At 37.4% G+C, this 23,111-nt stretch overlaps 1 protein-coding gene across 21 annotated transcripts; it reads left to right on the forward strand.

Annotated features, from left to right (window-relative positions):
* The first annotated feature begins 327 nt into the window (after positions 1-327).
* TRMT10A (tRNA methyltransferase 10A) lies at positions 328-19,876 on the forward strand. Of its 21 annotated transcripts, none has more exons than XM_070614191.1 (9): positions 706-1,514; positions 4,136-4,216; positions 9,617-9,821; positions 10,713-10,875; positions 11,603-11,674; positions 12,728-12,802; positions 14,694-14,843; positions 16,572-16,677; positions 17,927-19,876. In XM_070614191.1, exons 2-9 carry the CDS (start codon positions 4,138-4,140, stop codon positions 18,193-18,195), a joined length of 1,119 nt encoding a protein of 372 aa, XP_070470292.1. In that variant the 5' UTR covers positions 706-1,514; positions 4,136-4,137; the 3' UTR covers positions 18,196-19,876. The 21 variants fall into 21 exon arrangements, with proteins under 21 accessions (XP_008536376.1, XP_070470304.1, XP_070470301.1 ...); XM_070614195.1 differs by lacking the exon at positions 4,136-4,216 and adding an exon at positions 2,743-2,788 and having other exon boundaries at positions 735-1,514; XM_070614190.1 differs by having other exon boundaries at positions 756-1,844.
* Positions 19,877-23,111: the final 3,235 nt, after the last annotated feature.

A 23,111-nucleotide genomic window follows, 5' to 3' on the forward strand; every position in this document is an offset into this window, starting at 1 on the left:
GAATTTGACTCGCTTTTTAAATTTGATTTTCCATTTGAGTTGTGTAGAATCATGTGATACTGACAACCTTCCGTATAAATCATTTCCTTTCATTTCCAACACAGATTAAGAGCCCTTTGTCAGTGTCGCATTTTTAATTTTGAAGAGTAGGAATGTCTTAAGATCCCCCCTCCCCCATGCCCGCAGGAATATATGAATGAATACACGCCCGTAGGTACGCACTAGCCTTGAAGCGGAAAAACAGGCATCACTGTAACTACCTCCCACTCCAGACTCCGCCCCACAAAACCTCCCTCCCCTTTCTCCCACTGCAGGTCCGGCGTTGGCGCAGTTAGATGACGTAAGGCGTAGCCGGCGTAGCCGCCTACGTGTGGCTACCGTCTCTGCCTCTGGGAGTTGAAGTTTCCGAAAGGACTCGGGTGCGGGACCAAGACCACTCCAGAAAGGCTTTCTGCTTGAGCTCTCAGGTTCCCCAACCACTCCTTAGCTAGGTAAGTCTCCTGGCACTGAGGCTGGCGCTCTCCTACCCTTTGGTATTTTCCGGCCGCAAAAACAGTGCGTGCCAGAGCCGCTCTCGACTAACAAGGGCTTCCGGGGGAAGAGGGGAGTTGGGCTGTGGAAGGGGCAGCCTCAACCCAGTTTCCGAAGGAAGTGACGTCAGCTACCGCGCGTCCCCGTCGTGCGCCAAGCGGCTTCCTGATTCGCTGGCTGCTGCTTAATCCCGCCTCTCGAGTGCATTCGCTGGGGGTGGCCTAGAGGGAGGGTGGGGCGAGGTTCTGCCACTCCCCAGTGGCCCTCCTGTCGTCGACGTGTGTGTGGGGTCGGCCGGGCCCTAGTATGTGAAGAGTGAGTTTCTAAAGAATGATGGGAGAGGGAAGTCTGCGCTCTGAAGGGCCGGAAAACGAGCTCTCGTCCTGTCCCTGGGTGGCTGGAGAGCGTGGGCAAGGCGCCTTCCCCGTGTCCCCCTGGGGGTACGCAGCGAGCGCCTTGGGACGTGGAGCGCCAAGGCCGGTCCAGCGCCCGCGAGACCCAGTGTTCCTGCTTTCAGCGAAATACTTTCAGCGTTACAATTCGGCACGTTTTCTAGAGCTGCAGGGAGGGTAGCGACAGCGGCTCTTCCGGTTTTTGTTTGTTTAAATCCTGCCGCTCTCCCCAGCCCCGCCCCGGGCCTGCCCGCCGAAGAACTGACGCCGCGCGGCCTCGGCCCGCCCCTTCCCCGGGCTGCTCCTGCTCCGTCGCTGTCGCTCTGTAATTGCGTTCTGCAGTTGTTCCGGCGTTGGTTTGGATCTTTCTGGAAGGGAGGCTGTCACAAATGAAGACTCTATTTCAGCCCAGTGAATAAAATCCATAAAAGTTATTTTGTTCTTTAACATTTCTTTTGGACGCTCACTGATGGATGATGTGTCCTCCCTGCCGGAAGCTGTGCGAAGAGGTGGAAATACAAGGAGGATTGGCATCAGTTTTTACGCATTAGTCCCACAGCAGATGGCCTTAGTCATCGTTTTCCCGTTCTTGTAAGACCACCTGATAATCGATGTCTGTGACTCAATGAACCAAATTTTTTCCCTATGCTAAAGTAAAATTTCACGCAAATATTTCTGTAACTGCTACAAAATACCGTTCTTAAATGTTGGTTGGACGTGGTCGAATGAATGAAAACGTACACTGAGCATCACTGTGTGTGAGAAAGGAGTGCAAAACCCTCTGCCGTGGAGCTTATAAACCGGCCAAAACTAAAATAAGAAGCAAGTGTACCTAGTGAAGCGCCGTATTTTGCTGAACAGGCGATCCGAACAAGCTAGCACATAGTGAAACGCTATTGGGTGGTACAGCAGGGGGAGTTGGTACATATCTTTGTACATAGAGTGTTGTGAGCAATAATTTATAGGAGCTCAAGCCAGCATCATTTTTGTTATATTCCATGCCTCATTGTATGTAGCTTATTCAAAACTTAAAAAAAATTCACTTACTACAGTGCGTTTTCTTAATTGGGAATGGCTTTAAAAATAATAATGATGATGTTGACCAACTCATGATCTTTCCTAGTATTTGATAGGCTGTTTAAAAATATTAGTATGCAATGATAGGCCAGGTTAAATTTAACTTAGGCTGCTTGGATAGGAAAGGCAAACGCTCCCCCTGGTGTACATGAGCTGTAAAACATGGCTATACATTGCTTTTTAAAGTTTTCACATTATAGAGCGAATAAACACTTGCAGTTTTAAACTTAATAGGGAACTGGCAAAACACGATGCCAGTGATGATCGGAAATGTTCTTTCTTAGAATCTTAATCATTGTTTTGTGACGAGAGCAATTTGTTTCCTGTGAATTTTAATTGTGCTTTTAAGTTTGCACATTTAGCCTAATAGACAGGTTCAGCATATGTTTTTTTCACCCTATGTTGTTTTAGATACACTCATGGCTGACTTCTATTTAATGTACTGTCTATGCGAAAGAAGTAAAATGAAAGTGATCCTGGGGATCGCAATATGTATTTTAAAATTTTCTTCCTTCTAATCTTTTCAGGGGTAGTTGAGTTTCTCCTGCCTCCCATTTGCTAAGTTGAGTGCTTACCTTATCTTCTAGCTTTAAAAAAAAAAATTAGTAAATGCCCTCAATGTTATACATTTGTCTCCAATTGAGGCCTTTTTGCCTGTATTTCTCTCATCCTATTATTCAGGCTTTTAACTGCTCCAACGTATTATTTTTTCGTTCTCTTCTCTGTCTGAATTCTGAGTCAGATTGTGAGGATGTCTTCTAATTCATCAGTTACTTCTTGGACACCAGGTAATCTGGAGTTTGTCTCATATTCTGAAATCTTTATATCTTCATTTCCTGGTTTCCAAATTGGTTCTTTTTCAAGTATTCTAATTCTACTTTTTTGTGTCTATGTTTGTGTCCCAATTTCCTGTTTTGTTTTTATGGTCCTTACTCCTTATGATGTCTGAAAGATTCCAGTCAAACTTATTTTAAAGTCATTTTCACATTGCCCTATTATTTTCAATTTGTGTCGAGTGGATTTATCTCAAGTGTTGATTTTGGCTTTTTCCCCATCGTTTCTGTCTTTTTGTAATTTCACTTTGCAGGCTCATGTTGAGTGGAATTATCACTTCCCTTCTCCAAACCACCTGTCTGTCTAGTACTGATTTTGTGGTTGGTCCCACCCATGGTCCTGTTCAGTGCTTCAGGCCACAGCAAAGCGTATATGGGTGCTTCAGAATTCTTACCATGTAGTGTTAAAGTTCGTATGTCCCCTCACGGCTTGGCCCAGGTTGTCGCTACGAGGCTGTGTCTGCTTCCTTCAGGTTTCCCCCAAGTACTCTGTATAAGCCTTAGTCTCATTTTACCTGTTTTCAGTTTTTTTTCATGGAAGGGAGAGCCCCACTGTAAATACTAGTTTAAGGGTTCGTCTTAAACTGTCTCCTGTCTCCCCCATCCTCTGTCTTGTGTTGTTGTTATTCTCCTTACTTTACAACTAGGAGGTCTCCCAGCTGCCTTTGCACAGCAGACCAGCAGGGTCAGTACCTATTCTAGTTCTTGGTTTTGGTTTTGAGAGAGGCTATACCTTTTTTTGTTTCCCCTTTTTATATTTTATCTCCTGTTGTCATGTATTTCAAGACTGGGAGGCAAGGTGCTTCAAAACATGAACTCTTGGCAACCATCTCCAGGAAGTCTCTTCCAACTTCCTTATTCTGTGGCGTAGGAATAGGACTGCAGCTGTTTTTCCCTGTATCTTACAGTGACACAAGTCTTCTCAGAGGCCTCCAACAGCAGGGTTGAAGCAACGCAGCTCTTTTACATTCTTTGGAAACTCTTATTTTCTAAATACGGTTTTGGATTTTTGGAGATAGTAGAGTTAGATCTGGGTTTGAATCTTAGCTCCATCGCTTTGTCTATTCGTTCAACAAGTATTTTGAGGACCTACTTAGTGCTAGGTTTGGTCTAGGTGCCTTGCTTCTTAGGAAATATTTAGTAGCTTTGTAATTTAGGGCAAGTTATTTAACCTCACTGTGCCTGCCTTCTCTGTAAAGTAGGCATAATATCGTCTACCTCATAGGGTTATTTTAAGGATTAAATTAGATATTAAGTTTTTTATTAAGCACAGTAAAAATTAATAAATGTTTGCTATTACAGACATGCGCCACATAACGTTTTGGCCAATGATGGATTGCATATGTGACGGTGGTCCTATAGGATTAGTGCCATTTAGCCCAGGTGTGTAGTAGGCTGTATCAACTAAGTTTGTGTAAGTACACTCTGTGATGTTCGCACAATGACCGAGTCGCCTGATGACGTATTTCTCAGAATATACTCCTGTCATTAAGTGACTCACGACTTTACTATTTTCATTGCATTTTAAAGTCTTTTGTAATATCATATTCACTCATTTATTTATTCCACCACTATATAATAAGCATCTGTTAAGTGCCAGTCCTTGTGTTAGTACTGACAATCTAATGTTAGGCAAAAGTGGACATCATCCCTGCTCATGTGGAGCTTCCAGTGTAGAATCAAATTTGAGTTATTTCTAGGTGTTCCCTCAAACTAAGGATGCTATTTGGTTAATAGTATAAGGAAAACTTGTGAACTCCTACTTGGATTACTGGATGATTCTTTCTCTATCTTAGTAGTTTTGTGACCTGGTAAAATGCCAGGGCTTTTGCTGTAGCCTAGAAAGCACACATATTAAAACTTCTTGTGTTTCAGTCAAAATTTGGTAAACTTGCTAAGTTTGCTTACTAAGTTATCTCCATATGTCCTTTTACAACGTTGCACTTTTTTCTTCTTTTTTTTTATTGAGGTTATGATAGTTTACAACATTGTGAAATTTCAGTTGTATGTTGTTATTTGTCATTCATCTGATAGGTGCACTCCTTCACCCTTTGTGCCCACCCACCCACCCCCTTTTCCTTGGTAACCACTAAGCTCTTCCATTTGTCCATTTGTTTGTTTATCTTCCACATATGAGTGGAATCATACAGCGTTTGTCTTTCTCTATCTGGCTTATTTCACTTAACATAATACCCTCAAGGTCCATCCATGTTGTTATGAATGGGACTATTTTGTCATTTTTTTATGGCTGAGTAGTATTCCATTGTGTATATATACCATTCCTTCTTTATCCAGTCATGAGTCGATGGGCACTTAGGTTGCTTCCATGTCTTGGCTATTGTGAATAATGCTGCAATGAACATAGGGGTGCATAAGTCTCTCTGAATTACTGATTTCAGTTTCTTTGGATAGATACCCAGTAGTGGGATGGCTGGGTTGTATGGTATTTATATTTTTAATTTTTTCAGAAATCTCCATACTGTTTTCTATGGTGGCTGTACCAGTTTGCATTCCCACCAGCACTGTATGAGGGTTCCTTTTTCTCCACAACCTCTCCAACACTTGTTATTTTTTGTCTTGCCTGATTATAGCCATTCTAATGGGTGTAAGGTGATATCTTAGTATAGTTTTGATTTGCATTTCTCTAATGCTCAGTGATGATGAGCATCTTTTCATGTGCCTATTGGCCATCTGTATATCTTCTTTGGAGAAATGTCTGTTCAAATCTCCTGCCCACTCTTTGATTGGGTTGTTTGATTTTTTGTTGTTGAGTTGTGTGAGTTCTTTATATATTATGGAGATTAACCCTTTGTCAGATATATGACTTGCAAATATTTTTTCCCAGTTAGTGGTTGTCTTTTCATTTCAATCCTGTTTTCCTTTGCCTTGTAGAACCTCTTTAATCTGATGAAGTCCCACTTGTTTATTCTTTCTATTGTTTCCCTTGTCTGAGAAGGCCTGGTGTCTGAAAAGATCCTTTTAAGACTGATGTCAAAGAGTGTACTGCCTATATTTTCTTCCAGAAGTTTTGTGGCTTCAGGTCTTACCTTTAAGTCTTTGATCTATTTTGAGTTTATTTTTGTGAATGGTGTAGGAGAATGGTCTACCTTCATACTTTTACATGTGGCCGTCCAGTTTTCCCAGCACCGTTTATTGAAGAGACTTTCCTGTCTCTATTGTATGTTCTTAGCTTCTTTGTCGAAGATTAGCTGTCCATAGATGTGTGGTTTTATTTCTGGGCTTTCAATTCTGTTCCATTGATCTTTGTGCCTATTTTTGTACCAGTACATGCTGTTTTGATTACTATAGCTTTGTAGAGTATTTTGAAGTCAGGGAATGTGATGCCTCCAGCTTTCTTCTTTTTTCTCAGGATTGCTGTAGGTATTTGGGGTCTTTTGTTGCCCCATATGAATTTTAGGATTCTTTGTTCTCTTTCTGTCAAGAATGTCATTGGGATTCTGGTTGGGATTGCATTGAATCTGTAGATTGCTTTAGGTAGTATGGACATTTTAACTATGTTTATTCTTCCAACTCATGTACATGGAATGTCTTTCCATCTCATTATGTTGTCATCAGTTTGTTTCAGGAAAGTCTTGTAGTTTTCAGTGTATAGGTGTTTCACTTCCTTGGTTAAATGTATTCTAAGATATTTTATTCTTTTTGTTGTGATTGTGTATGGGATTGTGTTCTTGAGTTCTCTTTCTGTTGGTTCATTATTAGAGTATAGAAATGCAACTGATTTATGTAAGTTGATTTTGTGCCCTGCAACTTTTCTGTAATTGTTGATTATTTCTAATAGCTTTCCAGTGGATTTTTTTAGGGTTTTCTATATATAAAATCATGTCGTCTGCAAATAGCGAGAGCTTCACTTCTTCATTGCCTATTTGGATTCCTTTTATTTCTTTTTCTTGCCTAATTGGTCTGGCCAAAACCTCCAGAACCATATTGAATAAGAGTGGTGAGAGTGGGCACCCTCATCTTGTTCCTGTTCTCAGAGGGATGGCTTTCAGTTTTTCCCCATTGAGTATGATGTTGGCTGTGGGTTTGTCATATATAGCCTTTATTATGTTGAGGTACTTTCCTTCTCTAACCATTTTATTGAACATTTTTATCATAAATGGATGTTGGATCTTGTTGAATGCTTTCTCTGTGTCTATTAAGATGATTATGTGGTTTCTGGTCCTCATTTTGTTAATGTGGTATATCACATTGATTGCCTTGCAGATGTTGAACCATCTCTGTGTCCTTGGTATAAATCCCACTTGATCATGATGATCTTTTAATGTATTGCTGTATTCGATTTGCCAATATTTTGTTGAGGGTTTTTGCATCTGTGTTCATCAGCGATTTTGGCCTGTAATTTTCCTTCTTTGTGTTGTCCTTGTCTGGCTTTGGTATCAGGGTGATGTTGGCCTTGTAGAATGTGTTAGAAAGTGCTCCATTTTCCTAAATTTTCTGGAATAGTTTGAGGATAGGTATTAAATCTTCTTTGAATGTTTGGTGGAATTCTCCAGAGAAGCCAGCTAGTCCTGGACTTTTATTTTTGGGGAGGTTTTTGATTACTGTTTCAATCTCTTTACTTGTGATTGGTCTATTGAGATTCTCTATTTCTTCTTGATTCAGTTTTGGGAGGTTGTAAGAATCTAAGAATTTATCCATTTCTTCTAGGTTGTCCAATTTGTTGGCATATAATTTTTCATTGCAGTCTCATATAATCTTTTGTATTTCTGTGGTATCCATTGTAGTTTCTCCTCTTTCATTTCTAATTTTATTTATTTGAGTCTTCTCTCTTTTTTTCTGAGCCTGGCTAAAGGTTTATCAATTTTGTTTATTTTCTGAAAGAACCAGCTCTTTGTTTCATTGATCCTTTCTACTGTCTTTTTTGTTTCAATTTAATTTATTTCTGCTCTAATTTTTATTATGTCCCTCCTTCTACTGACTTTGGGCTTTGTTTGTTCTTCTTTTTCTAATTCTGTTAAGTGTAGTTTGAGATTGCTTATTTGAGATTTTTCTTGTTTGTTGAGGTGAACCTATATTGCAATGAATTTCCCTCTTAGGACTGCTTTTGCTGCATCCCAAATGAGTTGCTATGGTGTGTTTTCATTTTCATTTGTCACCAGCTAGTGTTTGATTTCTCCTTTGATTTCTTCAGTGATCCATTGGTCATTCAGTAGCATGTTGTTTAATCTCCACATCTTTGCCCCTTCCCCAGGTTTTTTCTTGTAATTGATTTTTAGTTTCATAGCATTATGGTTGGAAAAGATGCTTGATAGCATTTCAGTCCTCTTAGAATTGTTGAGGCTTCCTTTGTTTCCCCACATATGATCTATCCTTGAGAATGTTCCATGTGCACTTGAGAAGAATGTGTAATCTGCTGTTTTTGGATAGAGTGTTCTATATGTATCTATTAAGTCCAGCTGGTCTAGTTTTTCACTTAGTTCTACAGTTTCTTTGTTGACTTTCTCTCTGGATGATCTATTCATTGGTGTTAGTAGGGTGTTGAGGTCCCCTACTATTATTGTATTGTTGGTGACATCTCCTTTTAGTTTTGTTAATATTTTCTTTATGTACTTTGGTGCTCTTGTGTTTGGTGCATATATATTTATAAGTGTTATGTCTTCTTGGTGGAGTGTCCCTTTTATCATTATATATTGCCCCTATTTGTCTCTCTTTACCTGTTTTGTCTTGAAGTCTACTTTGTCTGATATAAGTATGCTAACACCTGCTTTCTTTTGTTCGCTCTTAGCTTGGAGTATCATCTTCCACCCCTTCGCTCTGAGTCTGTGTTTGTCTTTGGGGTGAGGTGTGTTTCCTGGAGGCAGCATATTGTTGGGTCTTGTTTTTTAAACGACATTGCACTTTTAAAGAAAGCAAGAACCATATAATAAAACTACTGCTTCTGTTATGTGCTGTTAAGATTTCATCCTTCCATTATCTGAATTGTGGGTTTTTTTTCTTTTTGTTTTAGATAGTAGCTTCTCTGCACTGAGTTGTTAGCTATCTCTGTAAGAAGGAAGAATCATAGAATTTTCTTTAAGGCCAATGAAGTATTTGCAAGCTTCATGCTTAGTCTTTGATAGGGATAAATAGCAAAATACATTTTTAAGCTCTGGTGTTAGTAATCTATTAACAAGAAAAGAACTCTCAGTATTTCTAGCTCTTTCTCTATTCTGAAGGCAAGTTCAGTTCTAGGCAGTATATAAAAATGTGGCTAGTTAAATCGAAATGTTTGAGATGGCCCTAAGTATTCCACAACTGATTACAGAATCAACTTCCATATTTTGGTTTTCAGACTTTACTAAAGTGGAATATTTACAATTATATATTTACAGTGAAAAATAGTGGGGGGGCAACAAAATTTGTTTTTTACGCTGTTCAAAATGTACAAATCTGTAGCATATTTTTGGTCAAAAACCAATTGTAAGTGTATACCTAGATAATGAAAGTAATGTTTCTCTTTTGCATTAATTTTGTACTTTTGATTCATTTACAGGAATTTATTTTAAGGAAATAAATTACTGGGTCAAAGGGTGTTAACATTTTAAAGCTCTTAAAACATAGATCTGTGTAGCCTTCTGGAAAAATTATGCCATGACCACCTGTAGTATATGAAAACACCCCATTTCATCAAATGCTCTTTGCCAGTAAATGACATTTAATTGTCTTGGTTTGCATTTTTATTCATTACTGATATGGTTTAATTTTAACCTCATCTCTTGGTTATTTGTTTTTTTACTTTTTGTGTGTTTGTGAATCACGTTCATGTCAAAAGTTGCTTTTCAGTTTTTCAGAAGCATCAAATAATGTCATCTGAAACGTTGCCAGCATTTGTTGAGACTTCTAATGTTGAAAGAACGCAAGACTTAAGTGAGGATCAAGAGGAGAGCCAGAAGCCAAGATCAGGTGAAGGGTTGGAACCAATATCTAAACGACAAATGAAGAAGCTAATAAAGCAGAAACAGTGGGAAGAACAACGAGAACTCCGCAAGTATGTTTCAAAGTGCCTATGTTCTGGCTCCATTCAGACGTATGGAATGTTGGACCTCGCGTAGCCCTTTCTCACATTCAAAGTAATTGTGTTAATTGAAATTGGGGCTACACATATTGTTAGCTGACATTGTCAGTTGGCTGTTAAAACTGTGTGTGTTTCGATTATTTTCTTTTAGCAATGTTAATGAATTTACACTATACACTTTTTCTCACCCAGAACCTATTGTGAGTAAGCCGCACAGTTTCTGAAACAACTGACTTAGATAAGGGATATAGTTAGTATCCATGTGCTAGATGTGGAACAAAAATAACTACCTCAGAAAGATCAAATTTGGGCCTAATGTTGATTTTGCTAGAACTGTTGCAGGTTTTGGTGAGAGCAGTAAGGCTGAAGCTAATATTGTCTAATGTCAGAATTTACTGGGAGGAAATAAACTATAGTTAATGTAGATCAAAGAAGAAGTCTATGAGTGCTTTTTACAAGTAATTTTACTTTATTTTTTTCCGATAGCACATAAATGTTGCTTGAAGATCATGTAGGGGAAGAATAAAAGAAAAATTCATCATAACTCTCAAATTCAGTATTTATAAAGTTTTCTTGGTATAGTGTGATGCCAATAATACATGAAATTATTAGTAGTGTAGTTTAAGTTTGTAAGGAAAGCATTATATTGTTTTTCAAACTCATTTCCTTCTTATCAAAAGTTTTTAGATTGACTATATAAAATTGCTGATATTTGATCATTTTTGATCCACAGAAGTGGCAATTTCATACGTTAGTTCAAGTCTGCTGATTTAAAAAAGTAATTGTTTCTTTGTCTATTTAGAAGAGGCTTGTAAATATCTGGATATACAAATAACAAAAAGTTATTTTAATTACTAATTTTAGACAAAAGCGAAAGGAAAAACGCAAGAGAAAGCAGTTAGAGCGACATTGTCAACAGGACTCAAACTCAGATGGAAATGACAGAAAACGTATTCGAAGAGATGTTGTTCATAGTACACTCCGCCTTGTCATTGACTGCAGTTTTGACAGCTTGATGGTGTTAAAGGTATCATGAATCACTGTAAGAAAAATCCTGTAGGTAAAGTAGGGTGAATCATTCTTGCTTTAATATGTGATACCACTTTGATATAAATTTGTGTGCTAAAATGTATCTTAAATCAAGTTTTTAAAAATCTGTGCCCCCTAAATTAAACTAATAAATTGCTCATGTGTATATGTATAGACAGAGGGAGAGAGACAGACACCATGATTATATTATAAAAGTCAATAACGGCATATTAGTCATAAGGATCTGTGTGTTTTTATTTGTCCTAATCAAAAAGAAGAAAATAAGAAATATGATTTGCTTAATAGAATTATTTATATTTAATAGTTTGAGAAACCTGATTGTTTGAGCAATGCTAGTGAAGAGAACATGGTTTAATTACTTTCCAAACCATGGGTTAGTTATGAAAATAGTAATAGTATGGCTCTAAGAGAGTTTTTTCTGTTGTTGTTGTCTCTTAAGAAAAGTACATGTTTGATGAACTAGTATTTTAAGTGGATGCAAAATATGAAATATTGGTTCACTTACAGAGTATTGACTTTACTTATGGTAATTATTTTGTTAATATGTGAGGAAATTGAATGGAAATTATCAGAAAAGACTTGTATTTCAAAAGAAAACATGCATCTATCTAGTCATGGCTTCTGCTTATTCTGTTCCACTGAGATTATGGAATGGTCATAGATGATTTTGAAAATGCTCCTTTAAAAACTGCACTCTTTTATAGGACATTAAGAAACTTCATAAGCAGATTCAACGATGTTATGCAGAAAATCGACGAGCACTGCATCCTGTGCAGGTTTGTTTGAGGAATTTAAAACAGACTCCAGTTTCCTTTTATGTCTGCCTCAGAAAAAGGCATAGATGATCCTAATTGCCTTTACAAGAGTCTTACAGATAATCTTCCTTAGAGAACAAAATGCCTATTTGAAAAATATTTCATTTTTCTGCAAAAATAAAGGAAAATGTTTTAAACGTCTTTTCATGTATGTCATTCTCAGGCACGCTCTGCGGAGTCACCGTCAGTCTTGTGCACATGGACCTGCTGCTCATTTCTGTGTAGTTAAATGTCTGCATTAAGGGATATACACATATTTTCATACCAGTTTCTCAGCTCTCAATTCCTTCCCTTCTGGGGAGTGGGGGAACTCCCCTGCCTCTTGTGTGCTGTGGTACCTGTTGGATAGATTTTTTCTACTTAAAGGATTTTGAGTCACTGATAATTTTGAAGGATACTTCCTTAGCTAGAGTGAGGAAGTGATTTGTGAGACTAGTTGGCTACTCTTAAGAGGAGGGTCTTTTTTCTCTCTGAATTTACTTGAGTTCTAGATGACCTACAAATTAACACTGGCTCACTGATGTTAAGAACCAGAAACTCTTGATATTTTTTGGTTAGCTATATTCTTTTTGTCAAGTGATAATAATTTTATATTTCTCTCACCCTTGATTAGACTTGAAATAGGTATCAGGGTTTAGAATCAAAGGCAAATTACAAAGACTTTGGACTGGTGAAAAGTAACAGCGGTGGCAAAAGAAAGGGAATGGGAACTCGACATGGAAGCAGGGACTTTGTAGAAGAGTGGTCGTTAAGGGCGAGGCAAATGATAGCTGCTTGAAAAATGGGGTGAAAATGTAGATGGAATATGGGAGTTGGTGGGTTATGAGAGAAACAAAATGTCATTTTTCCACAAGTTTGTTCTTGTGTGTTTAAAGCATGTCACAAATTTATTTTTTTCTAGAATGAAAATATTTTGTGTTTCCTTGATGATCAGATGGGTGAATGAGGGAAATAAAATATTGGACTTTCATAGTCATTTGCTCTTTCTTTCTATGCCTACCAATCTCTTTACAGTTTTACTTGACAAGCCATGGAGGCCAGTTGAAAAAGAACATGGATGAAAATGACAAAGGATGGGTCAACTGGAAGGTAATTAGAATAGAGTAACTCTAACATAATTCCAATATATTTATGCTTAAAAGTCTACATTTTTTACCTATATTCTATGTACTGCCAATAAATATAGGAGTCAGCAACCCAAACCCAGTGTATCACTGTACCTAAGTCTAAGGTTACAAGACTGGGAGAAGCTAGAGAGACTGAGATTTCTATTAGTTTGTCCTCACTCTCGTTAAACCTCCCTTGCCATTTTACCACCAACCTAAAACATATTTTGAAAAAGGAAGACTTTTAAAGATCTTTATACAATCTCTGCCTAGTGAACTGTCTATCCATTATTTATAAGAGTGAAGTCACTCTAAAATTTGGAAATGTGAATGCATTCTGTTTCTTCTAAATCTCCACTGTCCCATATGGCATCCACATTCCACACGTGGCTGTTGAACTCTTGAAGTGTGACTAGTCTGAATTGAGATGTGCTGTAAATGTGAACTATACATTGGATTTCAAAGATTTAGTAACCAAAAAAAGAGAGAATGTAAAATATCTCCGTGGAATTTTAAAAACTATTATATGTTGAAATGATAACATTTTGTCTATGTTGTGTTGACTGCAATGTATTATTATAATTAATCTCACCTATTTCTTTTTACTTTTACTAGAAGATTTAAAATTACATATGTGGCTCACATTTTTTTTTATGTTGGGCTAAAGCACTCTCAGTCATTTGCAAAGATGACTAATAGCTCGGCTTTGGTACCATTGCTGAGGAACCCTGGTCTGTATTGGGTTATTCCTATGCTTTTCTTTCTCAAAGCCAGTTCTCTCTGTGACTAACTTTCCCTCTCACACTCACTAGTCCTGTAATGACTACATTTATTTTATTAATAGCTTATAGGGTGAAACATTGTCAAAGACTTTTTTAAGTTTTAAAGTACAGATATTTACCAAGTTTTATGTTCATGCCTGTTTTCCTGAGGCATAATGTAATAAGTTGAAATAGGCATACCTTCAGTTATTTTGTGCCTTGTAAATTTATTATTTATACCACCAGCTTTCCAGAAAGACATGAGTTCACTGGTCTGTATTTACTCAGGTCCTTCTTAGGGCCTTTATTTAAGCATAGGGGTCAAATTTTTAATATACCATTTTCCAGAAAAGTGGCGGTTTATTAATCAGTAGGTTGTACATTTTAGGTGAGAGGTTTCCTGCTTCACTTTTGATTTCCTTAAAAATTATTGGGTAAATGCCATCTGGGCCTGGTGTCACATCCTCTTTTATTCTGTCAATGTAGTTTTCAAAATTCTGCCTGCCAGCTGTTGTTCAGTCTTGGACTTCTAACCTGACAATTTTGGTGAAGGTGATTTCAAATGTGTATCTTTGTAAAAACAGATGCATGGAATTTATTAAATCTATCAGCCATTTTCTTTTGCTGATTCATGTGGATGTAGAAGAAGTAATTGAAGAAGGCATTCTTTGGCTGGAGAACAGTGTGAGCAAATATGTGACAAAAATGCATTTGTTTTTTTGGAACAGAGATAAAGTTAGAAAGGTAGGTCAGTGCCATATTCAGGAAAGAGTTACTAAATTAAGGAGTTTGAATTTTATCCTACAGATAATGATAAAACACTGAAAATAGTGTTTTAGAAAATGAGTCTTCCATCAGCATGTGGAGGTAAATTGGAGGGATCTGAGGCTAGAGACAGGGAAGTAACATTAGGGGGCTACTTAAATCATTGACATGTGAGGGTGATAAGGAGTTGAGGTAGTAGGCTCTAAATGATACATCGTAACGATATTCTTTCAAACTTCCTATTGTGTGTTTTTGGGTGGGTTTGTCTACGGAACAGAACATAATCATTTTTAGCCAGTCTTCACAAAATCTTATTAATTAATAACATCTTTGCCCTGTGTCTTAAAGGATATCTACATCAAACCAGATCACTATAGTGAATTCATAAAGAAAGAAGACCTGATTTATCTTACGTCAGATTCACCTAATGTCCTGAAGGAATTAGATGAATCCAAGGCCTATGTGATCGGAGGGTTAGTGGATCACAACCATCACAAGGTACTGTTAAGGTTTCATTTTTGCTTTTGCTCATACTTAAAATTGATACATCAATTTTCCTGATAGTAAAAATACTTCTTGATAGTAACAGTAATGCTGATCTTTATTGAGTGCCTAGCAAATTTCAGTCACCTTTCTAGCTAGGCACAGCATTTCACGTACGTTAGTTTGCTTAATCCTCACTACAGCCCAGTGCAGTCAGTGCTGTTATCATCTGCCTTTTACAGATGAGGAACCGGAGGCACAGAGAAATAAGTCTAGAATCAATAGTAATAGGTGGTAAAGCAGATATTTGAAACCAGGCGGATTGTTCCAGAGCCCACATACTTAAGTGATACACTATATTGATAGAAGATGATGTTGCTAATCACTGTCTAGGCATTGGTAAAATTTATATCAATTTATACCAAAACTGGTAAATTTATAAGTTTTAAATATGTGATTTTCATGGGATGTGTTTTCTGTTCTTTCATATTCATACTTTTGTCTATTCCCACCTACTCACCCTCATTCTAATGAAAAATTACATAAATACACTTTCTAAAAGAAAACATCATTTTGTACTTTGCCAGCTACTTTGTGGCAGGCCAAATTAACCGAACTAAAGAAAACCATGCTTCCTAAGTGTCTGAGGAAGTATTGTTAGGAGAGTAACAGGAAGGAATTCATTGTTCTTGTAGAGCACACTGTGCAGAAGAGCTTCCCGCAATGCTGGAAACGTTTGTCCTCCTGTCCAGCACGGTAGCTACATGGCTGCTGAGCACGTGACATGTGCACAGAGTGATTGAGAAGCTGACTTTGTGTAAACTGTTAAATTGGAGTGGTCACTGTGGCTGCAGTCGGACAGGGCAGCTCTCTAGCATCATAGGGAATTTTAGCAGAATGATCTGTGGCCTTTTTACTTTTTTCTCAGTGGAAAAATTCTCTTTTACTTATGTGGAACCAAAGTTTTTCCTCTCATGTTGACTGTTTCTCTGAACTAAAACAATTTTGTTTTCAAAAGCACTTACCTCAATCTGTTACTAAGTATTTGTCCCTAAAATAGGCAAACTACTAGTTGAGAAATTTCGCTCTTCTTTCTCCTCTGCTCTTGTCTTTTGGCTGTTTCAGTTCTGGTTAGACCCAGGCTTTAAGGATTTTAATTTTGAGAAGGGAGAAAATTCATATTCAACATTCTTTTAATTGACAGAAAGAGAAAAATAAAATTTTATAGGCAATTTTTAAAATTTCTAAATTCAGATTTTCATTTAATTTGTCCTTTGTGCCTCTAGTCTTATGTAATGAAACATAGTTTTGTCTTTATATCTTTTACATGTGTGGGAAGAGTAATGGTGCTGCTCTAGGAATTCAGTTTGAGTATTTTAAAGTGAGAGAAAAGGCAGAGTGGAGTGGTGAAAAGATATTTGAGCCAGGAGGCATGAGCCAGGCTTCTCCTGTGGGTCCGCCACTGGGGGCTTTGTGACAGGGGAGGGGACATGTCTCTGGTTTCCTCCTTGTAAACTGGTTAAGCAAATGCCCTAAACATTCTACTTACTGCCCTAAACAAACTGCTACTGTCAGGAGAGTGTTTCCAAATTAGCAGTTAAACACGCACAGACACACACACACACACTTCTTCAGATTACATTCTCTGAACTAAAGTATTTTCTAGAAATTATTTATTCTGTCATAGACTTTAAGTTAAAATAATTTAATGTTCTAGTCCAAGTTATAGTGTCTTTGTTTTAGGGACTCACATATAAACAAGCATCAGAGCATGGAATTGATCATGCGCAGCTTCCCCTTGGAAATTTCGTGAAGATGAATAGTAGAAAAGTTTTGGCAGTTAATCATGGTAAGCTCTGAGGGGATAAACTGAAAATATACCTGAGTGAACATTTTGAAGAAGAATATTACATTTACATTTGGACAAGTACAAAATATGTACCTTGCTGGAGACAAAATTTTAAAGTATAATCATGTGTAATTTGTTTGAATATAGAAATAACACAGGCATATTTTAGAAAATTTTGAAAATGTAGTAAAGTATAAAGGAAAATAAGCTATAATTTCACTATCCAGAGATACTTGGTATTAACTTTTTGATGTGTTTCCTACCAGTTTTTTCCTATGCATAGATACTGTTTATTACATAATTGGATTTTTACTGTATTGCATAAGATGTTAAAAATCTGGGGTGTTTTTTTCCCCATTTATAATTATATTTTTCCATGTCATTGAATCATTGTTAATGACTATGTAATATTCCACCATCTGAATATATAATATATATATATATATATATATATATAAAATAATTTAACTGTTCTTCTGTTGATTTTTTTTTTCTTTTTACTACTGTAAATAACATTTTAATAGACATCCTTGGACCTAAGTCTTTGCCTGGAGTTTTGCTTTTTAAAACAGTTTTAGTACAGATTTTTGTTAGTACACAACTATTTAGTGGACTCTTTTTATGTGCTAAGCACATTCTCTATAGCAGCATCTAGGGAGTTATAGAAATGAACTTGTTGATTCAGAGAATGAACTACTTCTAAGACTTTGGATAGACAGTGGAAATTACTTTTCCGTAAAGTAATCCTGATTAACCCTTGAGCAGTGTATTAAAGTGAGAGTACCTTGGAGACAGCATTAATATTCTTTACCTCTAATATAGAAAAAAGGCAGGCCAGACGCTCCTCGGAGTGAGTGGCTCTATAGGAAAGACAGAAGAAATTTAGATTAATGTCAACTTTTTTTTTCTGGTTGTTATTAGCACATAAAGGATAAAGAAGTGAGGAGGATAAAGAAGAATAGGCAGGAAAGGAGAAAGGTCCTCTGTCTGCTGATTATCACTAACAAGAGTAGTGGTGAACCCCTGCGTGCCTACGGACTAGATTGAGGGGAATCCAGACAAGGCAGGACAGGCTGAGCACCTTGGGGCAGCTGGCCCTGAGAGCCAGTGGGAGAAGGAAGTGGTAAGGACGGAGTAGTTGTTAGGACATGCTGGCACTCTTCACACAAACACAATGTGTGTTAAAATACAGCATGCAGCATTGTGATGAACTCAGCTAAGAAATGTATGGGCTTTGTCTTTGTTGCAGTGTTTGAGATTATTCTGGAATATCTGGAAACCAGAGACTGGCAGGAAGCATTTTTTACCATCTTACCCCAGCGGAAAGGAGCTGTTCCCACAGACAACGCCTGTGGAAGTTCCTCACATAACAAGAAGTCTGCCAGAGCTGGAGGTGGACTGGACAGTGATTCCAGTGAAGAGGAAAATAGCAGAAATGAACTGGATTCACCACGTGAGGAAGAAAATCGGGATAAAGAAAACAGCACTGAATCTGCCATGAACTCTATACCACACTAATGTCATCTGGGATCTTTGTTTTTTAGTTAAAGGACAAATTAGGAGAAAATGACATGCTTCAGAGAATATTTGAATTGGAAGAAAATTTCATTTGCTCTATTTCTGTTTTTATTTTTTGGTGAGGAAGATTGGCCCTGAGCTAACATCTGTTGCCAACTTTCCTCATTTTGCTTGAGGAAGACTATTGCTGAGCTAACATCCCTGCCTATCTCCCTCTGTTTCATGTGGGATGCTGCCACAGCATGGCTTGATGAGCGGTGCTAGGTCCACACCTGGGATCCAAACCTTCCAACCACAGGCTGCCAAAGGGGAGTGCGCAAACTTAACCACTATGCTACTGGGCTAGTCCCCTCGTTTTCTCTTAGTTCTGTTGTAAATTTTTAAAACTTTCTTTTAAAATAAAAAGCCCTTATAAGAAAACATTTTTTGCTTTTGCATAAGATTTAAATGTGTAATTTTTAAAATAGTTTTCTAAGCCTCTAATGAGTTTTTTGAGAATTTTATTAGTAAAGCTTCATTCTCTTTTTTTTTTACTGGAATGTATTCTTTAGAATGTGCCTTCTGACCTTCAGTTTTATTAGTTTATGTTTATCTCAGTGCCTTTCTGGTTTGCTGTCTGCTTATTTGTGGAGGTACGTATTCCTAAGTCTCCTGCAAGTCTGCCAAGATGTTCTCTGTGGGAAGTTACCTTCTATTTGCAGGTTTTATATTCAGTTTAGTTACTTCAGAGGAATATAGTGATTTTAGGGAGAAGTGTCAGACTGATAAACTCTACAGTCTGTCTTTTGGCTTATGGAGCCTGTCCGTGTTCCTCCTTTGTAAGGCCTTTATGTGGTCCTAAAGCAGTCACTGAGAGTTAAGAACCTCTTTAAGGTATTTTCTTACTGCCAATAATGGTGATAAATTATTTCAGTTACAAGATTTAGTTTTTCAGGCCAGATTACTTTAAAAGGCTATCAAAGGATCAGTTTTTTCTTTACCTAAATTTAAAAGCAGCTCATAGCAGCTATCCTTTCCTTCCATGTGTACTTTTTTAAAATAAAATATCTATTGGTTCTTAAAGTGAATAAAGTTAACTTTATATCTGTACCTGCCTACTATCATAGAGTAATAATATTCAAGCTAATGTAAATGTATGTTTCTGTAAATAATATAAGCATGTGTGAAAATATGCATATAATTGTACATACGTCTGTCCACAGTTTGCATGCTGCTCACTTATTAACTGATAACAGGATGGAGTTGCCGTGTATCTGTATTAGCATGAACGATTGTGTTGAACAACACTAAGAAATTTGAATTTCATAAAGTGCAAAAGTCCATAACTAAACATTTGTGTGAGGACGTTGGCAAGGGAAGATGGGGCTGAAAGGAGTTGTTTCAGTTTCCTACTAGTAAACAGTTATGTTTAAAGTACAGTGATTGTTCTTTGTTGCAGCTAAAGTAAGATTTCAGAAGCCTTCACTCAGTTTGGATAAAGTGAGTTTCTGTTCTTTTTATTCATTGGCGTCTCAAATTATATACACATTTGGTAGAGAGTTCACTGCATTTAGGATGGATGTTCACTGTCCCTTACATTTTGTTGCTTTATTCTTAGTAATCTATTATAGTTATCCATTTAAAGTAAGGTATGTGAGCAAGGTGTGCGAATAAAGAAAAGCCCCTACAATTCAGGAACAAAGCTATGTCTTAAGTTGTGTTTTTCAGTTTCAAGTTTTTGTGAGTAAATGTGGTTTAGTAACATGAAATATTATGCCTTTTAATTGAATTATTCCATAGGGAATGTTTTTGAAAGGTAGGGAAAAATCATTACAGGCACTGTGTAGTTTAGTTTTCACTCATTATGAAAACTCTGCGTTAGTGTCCTAGAACTGCCGTAACAAACTACCGCAAACTGGGAGGCTCAAAACAACCGAAACTTGTTCTGTCCCTGGAGCCTGGAGGCTGAAGGCGCAGAGTCGAGGCCTGGGTTGAGTCGTGCTCCCTCAGAAGGCTCTAGGGAACAACCTCCTGGCTTGTGGTGGCTGCCAGTAATCCCTGGTCGTCTGTGGCCTCAGCTGTGTCCCTCCACTCTCTCCTTTGTCGTCATACGGCCTTCTACCCCGTCTTCCGTGCCTGTCTGTGTCCCTCTTACAGGGACACCAGTCATCATCTACGGTGGCCTCACGTTAACTTGATGACATCTACAAAGACCCTGTTTCCAGATAAGGTCACATCCACTGGTACTAGATATTATGATTTGAACATCTTGTGGGTAGACACAATTCTGTCTACTCCAAGTCCATATGTTCAGGCTGTTGACGACAAGAAGGCAAAGATTACAGTCTTCACCTCAAGAAGGCAGAGATTAAAATAAAAAATAACTCATTTCTGAGGTATTTATAAATTTGGTTTTTTAAATAATAGTAATCATTTTTCTTAATGTGTTCTTTTCTCTCAACATTGTTTTCCTTTATTGAGGTGCCGTATTTAAAACTTGGTAATATTAAAGACACTTGTATTGGAACTTAAAGGTTGAGAATTGAGTTAGCACTTAAATTCGTCAGAAGGAGATATCTCTACTGGAATAATGGGATTTTCTCTTATTTCATCTCTTTAAAAACCTATGGTCTTCATAAAGCAAGCACATTCTTAAGGGAAGGGACACTCTTCAGACTGATTCTCCAGAGATTAGTGTATTGCTACCTTGGAGCATTTGAAAATGCTCGGAATTGGAATTGAAAAAAGCAAAAAGGGAAAAAGGAAGCAATTCTGAAAGAATGTCTTTTAGGAGGTGCATGAACAATTACGAAACCCACCAATTACCATTACAAAGTAAAGTGATACATCACTTCACATTGTAGATGGAAAAGGTCACTGAGATGATACAGATAAAAGGCAAGCATTGTCCATAGAACACTGAGAATGTACAAACAGCAGTTGTGAAAAAAAATGGCAGGGATTGGAACTAATGACAGCAGTGGCCTACAGTACTCATTAACCGACCTCACCACACAGATATTTGTCTCTGTTTTCCTAGCTCCTTGCCAGACACATAGGGGAGGCACTTAATGAACATGGAGGAGAGAACTAGAGACAGAATCAAGGTAATGCAGTTAGTGGGCAGAGTTGGCTTAAATCTCAGCACTGCCGCTTGTTAATTGTGTGACTGCACAACTTATTCAACCTTTGCAAGTCTCAGAGTCCTCGTTTGTAAATGGGACTGTTAGCCCATTTATCCTATCAGGGTTAAGCAAGCAATTGGTTTGCAACCAAGCAGCAGCTAACTTAGTTTCTCTGTTGGCATGTCTTCATTGCTTGCCTCATTTCTCTTGTTTCTCACTCTTCCTTTTTGACATTGCCTATCTGAAAAAAGTAGTAATGGATAAATAAGGCTTTGTTTCAGGCTCTCCTTTCTGAGCAACCCAGACTTAGATAATATTTTTAAAATGTGAACTTTTTATATTGTAAGAATCAACACTCATTAAACAAAATATTGAAATCAGATCATTTAGTGAACCGTTCCAAAAAGCAATAAAAACAGACGTAAAATGCAGCAACCACAGAAGACTATGTCTCTGTCCTATCAGCAAATGTAAATGGTCTAAAATCATTCAAATTGGACTTAAAAAACCCAAAACTCAATATATGCTGAATTTGAATAAAGTTACTCAACAATGTTGAAAATAAGGGAGACAGGCAATTGGGCAAACAGAAAAGACAGAAAGCATAGTCTTAACACTCAATCAGGTTCAACATGTTACAATTAAACAAGGAAAAGAAAGGCATGTTGTAATGTTCAAGATCCTTAGTTCAATCCTCGGTGAAGATCTGATGGTTATGAATATCTATGCACCAAATAGCATAGTATTCCATTTCACTGGGAAAAAACTTCAGGAATTACATGAAATAGCAAGAAAGGCGTTAGCGTAAGGAGACTAATTCAACCTCCCGGTCCATGACAGCTCAAGTGGACAAAACAAATAGATGGGAGATTTAGATGCTGTAATTAATAAGACATATATAATTGACATATATCAAGTTCTGTAGGCTGAAAGCAGTTTTCCAGTGCCCCAAGGAATGTTCGTAAGTGTCTATATATTAGCCCACAAAGGAAAATAAGTTCCAGAAGGAGAAAGAATACAGGCAACTTCTCTGAGAACAATACCTTAAAGTGAAAATAAACTTGTAGGATGGAAGGAAATCGTTACTACCTAGAACTACTTCTTTAATGTCAGATGGTCTTTATAGTAAAAAGCAGTGTTAGAAATAAAATTGGTCATGACTTAATTACAAAATTGTAAACTATGTTCACATATTACTTCAAAATATATGAATCAAAATAGACAAAATTACAAAGACTACAGAACTGCAACATCTACCATAATAGTTAGAAAATTTTAATACACATCTTTGTAACTGGTAAATCAAGCACAAAGAAAAATTAGGCAGAATATGTAAGATTTGAATAGTATAATTAACAAGTTTTGTTTCATGGATATATCTACAACTTTGTGTCCAACAATTTTAAAATCCACATTCTTTACAAGTCATGTAAAGTTTATGAAATTGACTATGTGCAAAGCCTCAGAGCTACCCTCAAGAAAATCAAAGGATTGATTATTTTTATAGATCACATTAACTGACCACAATGCAATTAAACCATAAATTATTTAAAAATATAACAAGTTTGAAAAACATCTATGTGGAATTAAAATTTAAAAATACCTGGGGCCGGCCCCGTGTCCGAGTGGTTAAGTTCACACGCTCCACTGCAGGCAGCCCAGTGTTTCGTCAGTTCAAATCCTGGGTGTGGACATGGCACTGCTCATCAAGCCACGCTAAGGCGGCGTCCCACATGCCACAACTAGAAGGACCCACAACTAAGAATATGCAGCTATGTACCGGGGGGCTTTGGGGAGAAAAAAGGAAAAAAT

Source organism: Equus przewalskii, chromosome 3 (genome assembly GCF_037783145.1).
Source record: "Equus przewalskii isolate Varuska chromosome 3, EquPr2, whole genome shotgun sequence".
Taxonomy (NCBI): domain Eukaryota; kingdom Metazoa; phylum Chordata; class Mammalia; order Perissodactyla; family Equidae; genus Equus; species Equus przewalskii.